At 40.1% G+C, this 12369-nt stretch overlaps 1 protein-coding gene across 1 annotated transcript; it reads right to left on the minus strand.

Moving 5' to 3' along the window:
- Positions 1-4649: 4649 nt before the first annotated feature.
- FAM200C (family with sequence similarity 200 member C) lies at positions 4650-11005 on the minus strand. The gene is made up of 2 exons (XM_040443828.1): positions 10552-11005; positions 4650-7088 (listed from the first exon to the last, which is right to left on the minus strand). The coding sequence occupies exon 2, from the start codon at positions 7037-7039 to the stop codon at positions 5255-5257; it is 1785 nt and encodes a 594-aa protein (XP_040299762.1). The 5' UTR covers positions 7040-7088; positions 10552-11005; the 3' UTR covers positions 4650-5254.
- Between the last annotated feature and the right edge of the window lie 1364 nt (positions 11006-12369).

Consider the following 12369-nt stretch of genomic DNA (forward strand, 5'->3'; position numbering starts at 1 on the left):
AAAAACGGTCCAGTAGAAGACCCTAGAAAGTCCTCTCCTCACCAAGGCAGCAAGCCAAAAGCAACAGCACATCCTTATAGGAAATTGAAGAGATTCATGCACCACAGGCTTGGTATCTATCATGTCTCCACTTAAATTCATCTGTTTGTCCTGTGCCAAAGGTTGATGGATCTGAGACTTACTATGGATTACTGTAAACTTAAACAGGTGAGGACTCCAATTACAGCTGCTGTTTCAGGTGTGCTATCTTTATGAGAGAAAATCAACATAACCCTTATGGCCCTTCATATACCATTAGTGATCTGGCAAGTGGCCGCCCCCCCCCCCCATATCAATTTGCAATGATGACCAGAAGCAGCTTGTTTTTACCTTGCAGAACCAAGAGACCACCTCTACCATCTTCCCTTAGGGCTACCTTAACCTACTGTCTGTTACAATATAATCTGCAGAGACTGGGGTCATCCTGACATTTCAGTATATCACAGTGGTCCACTTTACTGATGAAATGCAGACTGGATCTGACACGAAGGTAGTAAACAGTACTTGAGATGCCTTAGTAAAATGCATGTGAGGTTGGAGAGTGAGAGGTAAACCCCGTAAAAATCCAGGGACTCATGTGGCTTGGTGAAGTTTCTGATGTGCTAATGGTCTGGAGCATGTTGCAATAGATCTTTCGAGCTGAAACCCAAGTGGCTGTATCCTCTATCACCTACCACTGCAACAGAGGCATGATGCTTGGTGGGCCTTTTGGCTTTTATAGGCAATATATACCATATTTGAGTGTATCACTCTGACCCATTTACCGTAACACTGACCGTTTTGGGTGGATTGGAAAAGGCTCTGTAGAAAATCCATGTGGTAGTGTTAGCTACTCTTGTCACTTGAAACTTAAGATCAGCAGATCCAACGACACATAATGCGGCAAATCAGGATTCTGTGTGGAGCCTGGGGCAAATGCCAACAGGAGAATCAAAGCATATACCTCTAGGGTTTGGGAGCAAATCCACACCCTCTTTTGAAGATAGCTGATTTCCCTTTTGAGAACCAGCTCCATGGGAGCTGTGTGATCCAGCAAGCCATTAACTGGACTGTGCACAGAAGCCATCAATCATCAAGGAGAAATGGCATACAGGGCAGAGAGATCAAGCAGGTCTAGAAAGCACAAGCAAGTGCACAAAGCAAGGGTCAACTCCTTGGACACTTACTCCTGTTACAAGGTTTCCTTTTCCTCGGTCTTTAACTTTGGCTACATGACCAGTTACTTATGACCAGCTGACTAACAAGAATTTTAGGTCTGGTTTATAGTTTATTTTTGCCCAATAGGCTGGTGCATTACCACCTCAATCGAGTACGTTTCTGAAATACCCTAAGGAGAATTCTGAGCAGTACAATTGGTTGTCTACTATTTCTGAACCGAGCACTGTCCATAAGTATGATCTAAACTCTAGTATCCCAGGGCAGTTACTAAGGGTTTGATGACTGTTCAGGACTTGGAAAGAACAGATTTATAAGACAAGTGACAAGATCTGGGGTTGAAGTATATGGATGGACCTCTTAGAATAAGCAGAGAATTGAAGATTATTGTGCTCCAGTGAATGTTCACCAAAGGACACTGTACATCCATAAGAATGTACTTTCTAGACACACAACTACAGGGGGACATAATTAACCATGAGCCCCAGCTGTTGTACTCTGAAATTCATCACCACACCTGGGCTGGTTCACACTTCCCTGGGCTGCTTCCAGCAAATGACTGAGAGTAGCAGGAATACTAAAGTATATATGGGTCTCTTATGACAGCTGACCTTGGCTTGAGGGCTTCTCAATGGCCTAGCTGAACCTACATAAAGACAGAGGAGGCTCTCAATAATTAGGACAAGATGTATCTATTAGCCTCTTTTTCCAGTCATCCTAATGACAGCTCAATGGGCCCAAGTACAAGAGTGGCCATGTTGGCAAGGTTGTTGGCTTATACACAGGATCAGCAACATGGACGTCCCCTCACCAAGACTGACCTACTGAGTGCCTGACCTGCCAACAGTAGAGACCAGAGACCAACAATGAGCCCTGATATGGGCACTTAGTGGCAGGTGTATTACATTAGATCTCTTCTATCATGGAAGTGACAGCAATTTACTCTCACTGGAAAGGACACATTATCTGGGTATGGCTTTGCCTTTGGTACTTCTGTTAGCCTTATTAACTGTCATGGAATAGCAAAGGAGTACGTGCTGACCTATCCACCCACTTCAGGTAGCTTTTGATGGCTTAGAAGAGTAGCTAAGATGTCAAAAGATTCATATGCTCAAGTCAGTTTTAGAGAAAAAGACATTTATATGTTCTTTTTCCTACCAGTTTCTCAATGCCCCACCATTGTTCTGTCTGCCAATTTTGAGCCAGGAGAGGCACAGGGGGACATTTTTAATTTGAGCTACTAATCCTTTTTCTAGAGATGTTTAAGATCAGATATTTGGCAAAATCTATGATGCAGTTACATTTACTCTCAACCCATAATGTACAGAGAGTGACATCTGCTGGTCATAAAGACTACGTCTTCATCCTGATTCCTTTTGCAATTTTCCAATGACTTTAATTGTATAGTAAAAATAAAATTATCTCTTTCTTGGGAGAAAAAGAAACCAACACATGACTTATAAGTGCCAACACATGTATCTTTGTGGGAGATTTTTTTTTTAATTAAAAAAAAATCCAAGTTTCTTCTCCATTTAGCAGACACTAGTTTCTTTAATTTGATCAGGAGGAAATAAAACTGTTGAATTCAAAAATTAATTAAAAGCTCTGCTATTCCCTTTAAAATATCCTTTTAGTTGGAGCACGTGGGTGGTTCAGTCAGTTAAGTGTCCAACTCTTGATTTTGGTGCAGCTCACGATCTCGCGGTTCATGGTTTTGAGTCCTGCATCGGGCTCTGAGCTAATGGTGCAGAGCCTGCTTGAAATTCTCTCTGTACCGCTCACTCTTCTCTCTCTCAAAATAGATAAATAAACTTAAAAAAAAATCCTTTGGGTTTTTGTTTCAGAGCAGAAATTAATGAATTTAGTTGAAGACAGAATTCTAGTGGACTTAATGAAATACTGGCCACCAAAGGTCACTTGCTTCTGGCTTTGTGTTCTAGTCCTGCTTTTTTGTATTGCTAGTTTCCACGCTTCATTACATGCACTTGCTTCCATCCTTCTTCCTTCCTATCCTTAGATACACATACGTATGAAACTTTATACATTCTCTTCCAGATTTATTCCAATATTAGCTTTGGAAATTCTTCCCACTGCTCTTGATGTTAGATTACACTAGAAAAAAAATAGGATTGATATTATGCAACTACGTTTTTAGATGAAAAGCATATATGTATGTTTATTGATAAAAGTATTTTGATGGATAGCGATGAAGTCGAGTTTTGTGTAAAAAATACAAACTTCAATTTGCAGGTGGCACCTAAGTCAGATTCCATTCCCCTTCAGGACCTTTTCTCCCTATTTTTCACTATTACAAAAATGTTGTAACTACCTGCCTTATAAATAAAACTTTGCGAATATCCCCAATTCTTTCTAGGAGGTAAATTCCCAGAGGGAAAAAAATCCCCAAAGGGCAATGAATAATCAAGAAGGGAACTAAAATTAATACTACAATAATAAAACATTGGGAATAGGAGAGATGAACATTTTATAAATTCAATAATTACCAATTACCTAGAGGAGCTGATAAATTGGGGCGCCTGTATGGCTCAGTTGGTTAAATGTCTGACTCTTGATTTGGGCTCAGGTCATGATCTCAGGGTTTGTGAGATGGATCCCTGAGCACAGAGCCCGCTTGGGATTCTCTCCCTTCCTCTCTCTCTCTGCCCCTCTCCATTTGTGCTCTCTCTCTCTCTCTCTCAAAATAAATAAACTTAAAAAAGTTAAAGCTGATAAATCAAAACTGGCATATGTTGGGGCACCTGGCTGGCTCAGTTAGTGGAGCACACAACTCTTGGTCTCGGCGTTGTGAGTTTGAGCCTCATGTTAGAGTTTACTTAATAAAAAACAAAACAAAACAAAACACAAAACTGGCATATGTGTTTGTTATAAACACGTTACTAACACAGAAGGGTGGAACCACAAAACATTAAAGCAGAGACGGTTACAGTAATTGGGCAGGCAAGGAACTGTGGCTTTTCATTGTAAGACCCATTTTTTAGCATGCTACTTTGATAAGATAATAAAGTTTTGAAATAAAAATGTAAGTTCATTAAAATTAAAAAGCATATTTTACCAAATTATTATCCAGAGGTGTATTAACTTAAATTCCCATAGGGATTTTGTTGATGGCCCTGAATTACTACAGTGATTTCATGCCAATTTATTTATTATTTATATTCTGGTCTATTCAGAAGTTTTGAACTATGTTAGAACAATCCACATAGCATGAGATGTAAAATAAGTGAGAAAACTGGGGTAAAGGAAAAATAAGATGAGGCCAGAGGTCCAAAGAATCCATCAGAACCATCTAGAAAGCTGGTTAAGAATGAAGGCCCTGAGCTTATCCCAGGCCTGCTAAATCAGAATCTCTAGGGTGAGGCTCTGGTATCTTCTTTTTAACAGCCTCAATGACTTGGAGTCCTGATACAATTTAAAAGAAGACAAAGAGTGACTAATAGGACATTAGGATATTTATTAATGTCATGATATTTAGAGCACGGGAGTTAGAGGAATGGACATTGTAAGACTAACTCCAAAGAAGACATTTAAAAGTAAATCTTATGTAAACTAGAATCATCCGTTCTCCCACTATAACATTTCATAATCCTCTTCGGATCCCGTTAACCTCCCCATAACAACACTCACAGAGATGCAAGGCCTCAGTCTGTCATTTGGTCCTTCAACTTTTACTCTTAAGATAAAGAGGCATGTTCTGGGAAATCTTCTCTTTTCTCTGGCTCCATTCCTAGCCTAGTGTACCATTTAGCTGGATAGTCTAGTGCTTGTGAGTCTTTATGTATCACATCATCAGGTTAAACACACACTTAGAATTAGAAGAATTCTATGTATCAACTAGGTGGTGGTACTTAGTCTTTACTGCTGCTTGTGTTTTTATTCTCAGAACAGTTTCACATGCCTCACGTGAAAGTGAAAAGTTAAACAAGCCGAACTTTTCCATGGGATTTGGTATACCATAAATAGAAAAGAATCAGCACTGCAGTTTAATTTTACAATGAAATTAAGAATATATTAAAAATTATACATTAAAAAATGTATCAGCTTATAGTGACTTCTGTTGTAGCTGTAGCTTTTGTTCAATGATGTCTGAGAAACGAGGAACTTTTTTTGAAATAGCCACACGGATGTCATCATTCATATTAAAGCAGCTTCTGGACTTTGTTTTAAAATGTAAAAGTGATGAAAATCCCAACTCACAAAGGTATGTGGTTGCAAATGGTACAAGGATTTGTAGAGCTGTCTTTGCCAGGCTTGGAAACACTGTGAATTGAGCACACCAGAAATCCTCAAGCTTCATGGTCTCAAATTCCATGAGGATTTGGCCACTAGCTCGTAATTCAGCAAGATCATTTTTCATCAGATAACCATCATCAACAAAATCCAGATTAAAAAGAAATGGATCCAGTATCCATTTACTTGCCTCATCAAGATCTCCAACAGAAAAATATCCATGGAAGAAGCTGTTCAACTGTTGCAGATGCAGGGTTATTTCTGCTCCAATGCTGGCTGCTTCATTATCTGAAACAATTATTTCTTCAAGAAAAGGAAAGTTGGTAAAATTTCTTTTCTCAATTCGCTTTAGCCAAAATGGAAACTTCCTAACAAAAGCAGATAACTTTTCTCTAGCTGATACTGTGTTCATCCCAGTCCTTTGCATAGATGCACTAAGTTCATTTAGGTGTTTGAATAAATCTGCAAGGTATGCTAAGTGAACTTTAAACTCTTTATTTTCAAAGCCATCAACTAAATTACTACTTTGGTGGTGAAGGAACTGATTTATTTCTTCATACATTTCAAAAATATGAGTAAGTATTTGACCTCGGGAAAGCCACCTCATTTCAGTATGGAAAAGGAGGACACTATACTCTATTCCAATTTCTTCAAAAAAAGCCTGAAAGAGGCGATGATTTGGAGCTCGTCCTTTGATGAAATTTATTACCCTCACCACAGTAAACAGAGCATCTCTCAGTTTTGTAGGCAAGGTCTTTGTGACAAGTTCATGGGGATTCAACAAGCAATGTGTGATCATGATATGAGGTACCTCTTTTTTCACACAAGCAACAAATTCTGAATTTTCTCCTAGCATAGAAGAGGCACCATCAGTACAAACAGAGCCGCATACATCAAGTGCTATCTTATGCTTCAAAAAGAAGTCTCTGAAGAGATTGAACGCATCTTTTCCTTTCATTGTTAACTGCAATGGTTCACAGAAGAGAAATTCTTCTACGATCTCTCTTTCTTTTATGTATCGTACAAATGCCATTAGCTGACTGCAGTCATCCATGTCAGTTGTCTCAGCAAGTTGAACACCCACTTTGAGAGGACTGGCTTTGATGTCTTCTAGAACTTGCTGTAAGATATCCTGGCTCATTTCATCAATTCTAGAATGGATCACATCGTCTGATAAAGGTACCTGCTGAAGCTTCTTTTGTGCATCTGGTCCCAAAACTATTTGTGCTATTTCCAATGCACATGGTTTCACTAATTTTTCAGCTATTGTATGAGGATTCTTCTCCTTGGCACATAAATACGCAAACTGATATGATGCTTGTAATAAGGCATCCTCATGAGACGCAACTCCAAATGCTTTCAAGGTTTCTCTCTGATCCGATGGTGCTGGCATATGCTTCAGGCTATTGAGATCATGCCCACCTACACCACCATGCTGTCTGTTAAAATGGTCAGACAATTTCGATGGTCTGAGGTCAGCATTTGAAAATATCGAGTTACACAATACACATTGTGGGCGTTGAGTTCCATCAACCTCCGTTGTACAGGTGAACCAGTAACGAACATAGTCATCATCCCATTTTCGCTTCTTCGACATGGCACCCCAAAATTCTCAGGTAGTATTCCAGAGATGCTGCAGAATTTTGCTTTGGGAGTAAAATATAACCCACACATTAAAAATCAGTGGCTAACTGAATTAAAACAAAGCCACATCACATGCCATCCTGTCATGTGTACAATGTCAAGAAATATCCTATAACATGTCCATTCAAAGTGAACCATGACAGCATGGCAGTCCAACTTAAAGCTATCAACTCACAGCTAATACCCTGGAATAAATGACTTGCCAGCAAGCTACGTATGGGAGATGTGGACTCACGTAATTTGTCAATACTCATAAATCCTCTATTGGTGAACTGCAGTTATGGCTTAATTTGTTCTCAATGATGTATGTTCCAAACAAAGTTGCTACATTTTGTATTCCATGAAATGGCATTTCACTACCACCCCCTCCTTTCATTCTACACCAAGGACATACGACACCAGCAGTTATGAATAAGGATATAGAGAAGGGAATCATTCACTAAGCGCTGTAAGGGCATATTTTGACACAGTGACTAGTTCTTTTTCGTAGTTAAGGATTAGACAAGTCTGTAAAACTATTTGATGCTTGAGTGGCTTTGACTCCAACTTAAGCAGAGAATTTCAAACGGGTCTGATTAAGCAGCCTTTGACACAGATTTGGCTCAGAGCTTCCTTGCTTCCAAAGTGTAACACACTACCAGTCCATGATTCATATTGTCCATGCACAAAAGGAAAACAAGTTGCTCAAGAGAAACACAACTATTCTTGTTACTGAGACTTCAGAAAAATGTCTCATAAAAGAACACCCTTTTTACAATAGGAATTTCATGATGCTTTTTCATAGAATTACCCATCAGTAAAAGCAGTCAAGAAAGAAGCTGAAACAATGGAATGAAAATAAGCAGTATTCCCAAGATTAAGATTTGTTTCAATCTGAGGACAAGAACCAGAAAGTAGTGGTTCCTCCTTAGTAAATGGAGGAATCAGCAAAGTTTTTTGTTAACATTCAAATTCGTGGTCCCACCCCCAGAGATTCTGATTTCCTAGCTCTACAGTAGGGGCCCAAAATCTGTATTCTACATAAACATTTTAGATAATTTTACAAATAGTAACTAGAACAGTAATCTTTAATAAGAGATACTCATCATAATCACTGGGAACTCCTTTGAAATTATGTATCTCCCTGCATATTTTAGAACTAATAAATCAGCTTCTTCAGAAGGACAAAAGACTCTAAATCTTGGGGCACCTGGCTGGCTCAGTTGGTACAGTATGTGATTCTTGATCTCAGGGTTGTGAGTTTGAGCCCCATGTTGGCCATAAAGATTACTTAAAAAAGAAAAGACTAAATCTTGTCCTGGTGATGCGAATACATATCATAGTAAATAGTCATATTTAGAGGAATAAAGACATATCCTTTGGGCCAACCCCTACCTTGCAGATATTCTAGGTTGCTTCGTAAAGTCTAAATGCTTTAATAGGCATTTAAGTTTCTGAGTTGATGACAGCCTCCTAAGAAAGTCAAAGGACCTAAAAAGAAAGAAAGCCAGGCCTTTTCTCTTTTTCTCCCTCCTTAGCAATGAGCAAAGGTATAATCCACAGATAGGCTCATATATACCTTAGAAAAATAGTTCTGGGACATGTGGGTGGCTCAGTGGGTTGAGCATCCAACTCTTGATTTCAGCTCAGGTCATGATCCTAGGGGTGTGCAATCAAGCCCTGCATTGGACTCTGAACTGAGCATGGAGCCTGCTTAGGATTCTCATTCTCTCATTCTCTCTCTCTCTCTCTCTCTCTCCCCCTCTGCCTCTGCCCCCACTTGTGGGTTCTATCAATAAAGTAATAAAATAAATATATAAAAAAGAAAATAGTTTTATCTCCCAGATAAACAAGTGACCCTCTAAGTGTCCAAAGTCCTACACTACAGAATGTCGCTGCAATAACTTAACAGGGACACATTTAAATTCAAATGCCCATTTTGGCCATAAAAAAACCTCACAATAAGTAAGCCAAGAATATTAACTTAAAACACTTTCTAGTGGCTGTGCCACAATTAACTAGCTTTAAAATGTACTTCTATGTAAACTAATAAGTTGACATGCCATATAGCTGTCTGTTGAGTCAATTAAAAATCAGAAGATGTCTGCCACTCAATACAGACGATTTGAAGTTTAAAGGTTGATCTTAAGCTTTCTTTTGTCAAGTGATGAAGACTAGAGGGACAACTCTGTTTAGAAACTCTCCTAATTGATAATAAAATTATGACATCAGCATAAAAATGCTTATCTTTCTATATTCTCTTATGTATATTTGCTATGTGTGTTTTGGGGAACAGAGGAAGTGAATGGAAAAGCTTTGCTTCAGTCTCATTAGAAATTATTACAGGACCAGTTAAGGGTCTATTCCAATCCACCCTGACTATGCTACCAAGTATGTTTTGACTGACAATGTACCTGTTTTGAACAAAAGAATTTTTAGAGAAATTCATTTGCAGCATGCCTCCTATCCCCCTCAAAAAGGGAGAATGGGTAGCAGGAATTTTCAAGATCCTTAAAGATTAATTTACCGCTCAAAAGGCTTTCTTGCATTTTAGAACCTCACAATTTTCATTTGCTCCTCTGTGGTATTTAGTAATCACAATATCCTAAAATATGTAAACGTTAAAAAGGCATCATCATGGTAAGAAATTATTGTTCATTTAAATAGATGTGATAATGGTATGCTTGTGTGAAAAAAAAAAACCCTCATTTATTGGAGATACAGACTTACTGGTTTACAAATGAAAAGACATCTGGGATCTCCTTTGAAATACCCTACTTCAGCGCGCGCGCGCGCGCGCGTACACACACACACACACACACACACACACACACACACACACACAGAGTGGGGTGGAGACAGAAGGCATAAGATTGGCCTTGAGTTGGTAACTGTTGGAGTTGAATGATGGGTTCGTATCACTACACTATTCTATTTTTATGTTATGTGGGGAATTTTCCATAACAGTAAACAAAAAGAGCATTATCTTATTCAAATAGACCTACTTCGTTTTTAGAATGATTCTTTTGAGAGTTTGGGAGTTATCTCAAGATGCAGAGTGAAAGATGTGATATAACAAAAATGTTTTTGCAAGTTCATGAGGCACAAGGGTATATATGAAAAGGTATCACAACAGTTAAAAGTGAACATTCATATAACAGAAATCTTTGGGAAATGCTAAAATATATATTTCAGCAGTGACAACAACCCAAGTGCAACAGTAAACCTGTAACTCCAAACCAAACGTGACTCAACTTCTCTCTAGCCATCGCCCATGCCAGTCCAAGGGAGGTGGGGGTGTCCGGGGGACGGGATTCATCAGTACACTTTGCAGTTAAAGGCAACAGCCCGGAGAAAGGGGGCGGAAATATAGTAGCTGAGCAAACACGCTCCAGAGGCAAAAGCCTAGAATCCTGGCTTTGTCACCTGGAGGCTGGGTCCCTTCCAAGCCTCGATTCCTCAAGTGGGGATGACAATAGTACCTACCTTACAGGGTTGTTGGGAGCTTTAATGATTAAGCGTGCATGTAAAGCACACGCAGCTCCTAACTGGTAGGACCTGTTGGTGCATTATTAAGGACGGCGCGCTTGGGAAGCGGCCCGGGCGAGCTGCGGACGCCGGCGGCGAGAAAAGAAGACTCCGCTCGGTCTCCACCCGCCCGTCTCCGAGCCTGGGCGCAGGCCCAAGGGATGCTCGGGCTTCTTTTAGGCGCCCGTCTCCGGCTCCAGGTCGCTCTCTGCTAGGGCTGGGATCCAGCCTGTGGGCGCCGGAACCGGGCAGGGCGGCGACTCCTCTGGTCGGGTCCCCGAGCAGGAAGCTACGAGGCGCGATGAGACAGAAGCGTCCGCAGCGACCTCCACCCCTGCCGCGCCAGGGTTCCATCCGGGTTCTCCTTGTGGGTTCCCGCCTGCAGACAGAGCGAGGTGTCTCTCTGCACGCAGGCGCGTTGAGCCACCAGCGGAGGGCTCGGCTGACCTGAGTAGGGAGCATGCGCGTGGCCCTCTCTCTTTTTTTTTAAATTGTGTACGGGGGGGGGGGGGGGGGGGGGGGGGGGGGGGTGCTGGTGGGATTTTTTTGTGTCTGCCAGAGAGGATGAATGTAGAATCTAAGGAATGGAAAGTATGGTAAAGTCCACATAGTTCTTCAGAGCATTAAAATAAGATTTTGTGTGCGTCAAGCTTTGGGTTTGGATTGTAACATTCAATAAATTAGCATTTTCTATGTGTGAGCAAGGGGGAAAGGGAAGGAAACTCCTTGTACCCCATGTTAAACATTCGGACAAATGCGAGGCTGTAAATTCCATTAAGATACTCACAGTGGAGATGAACTTCTAGAGCTTGCGTCTTGTTTGCCCATGAAGGTCACCCCTTCCCATAATTTAGAGCATGTGGATGAATTTCCTCAGAAAAATTCATTTTGGAGAAAAGATCTTCAATTTTATTTAAAATCCGTTTTAACATGATATTAAAGTTATGAACCCATATTAGATTTTTAGAGGAAAAATTCCAAAGTAGAAACTAGAAAACTGCAGAAAGACCTCCTTCTTATTTGGGGGATATTTCCTTCCAGAATTGTGACAAACTTAAAGAACAATTTAATAATCTTTCTATAATCAGTCTTGTTAGAAGCATCCCATTAAGACTGGGGAAAGGGATAGTATCAGAGAATGTGGGATAGATGCATCATTTTCAGGTGTTCAGGGTGAACCTGGTAGACTGAAGCCTGCTTGAGGTTTCTGTCAACAGAAGAAATTGCAAAAGACCAGTCTTTCTGGTCCAGAAAGCAGGGCTTTAAGTACTAGAGAAAGGAGTAGGCTTTAGAGTCAATAGATACTTGGCTTTATGTCCTGGCCCTAACACTTTTACTTATCAGGACCTGAGTAAGCTACCTGGACTAATTAAGCCCTTGTGCTTATTATAAAATAATTTATCCATTTGTCCATGAAGTTCTTTTGCAGAGATAATATACAAAAATTACAGTACATAGTTCCAACACTCAACAGGCAGCTATTAGGGAAATAAAATCAAAGTTCACATAATGAATCATGTTCCAGGTGTTCTCTTTTTTCCAAAATGAAGAAATAAGACGTGAGTTCAGATATTATAGAATTCTTCCTAAAATCAGTAAATTAGGTTTCATGGAAGAGGGAACAGAGACCCGGAAAAGTCAGGTGACACATTTTTTGACTTAAAAAGATCCTGAAATTTTTTAATTCAAAATTAAAGAAGCTATGGGGCGCCTGGGTGGCGCAGTCGGTTAAGCGTCCGACTTCAGCCAGGTCACGATCTCACGGTCCGTGAGTTC

Source organism: Herpailurus yagouaroundi, unplaced genomic scaffold, assembly GCF_014898765.1.
Source record: "Herpailurus yagouaroundi ecotype Mexico unplaced genomic scaffold, PumYag 29, whole genome shotgun sequence".
NCBI lineage: Eukaryota > Metazoa > Chordata > Mammalia > Carnivora > Felidae > Herpailurus > Herpailurus yagouaroundi.

What these genes read in the sequence shown, in the direction of transcription:
- FAM200C (XM_040443828.1), bottom strand. Translation starts at nt 7,039, where the DNA reads ATGTCGAAGAAGCGAAAATGGGATGATGACTATGTTCGTTACTGGTTC.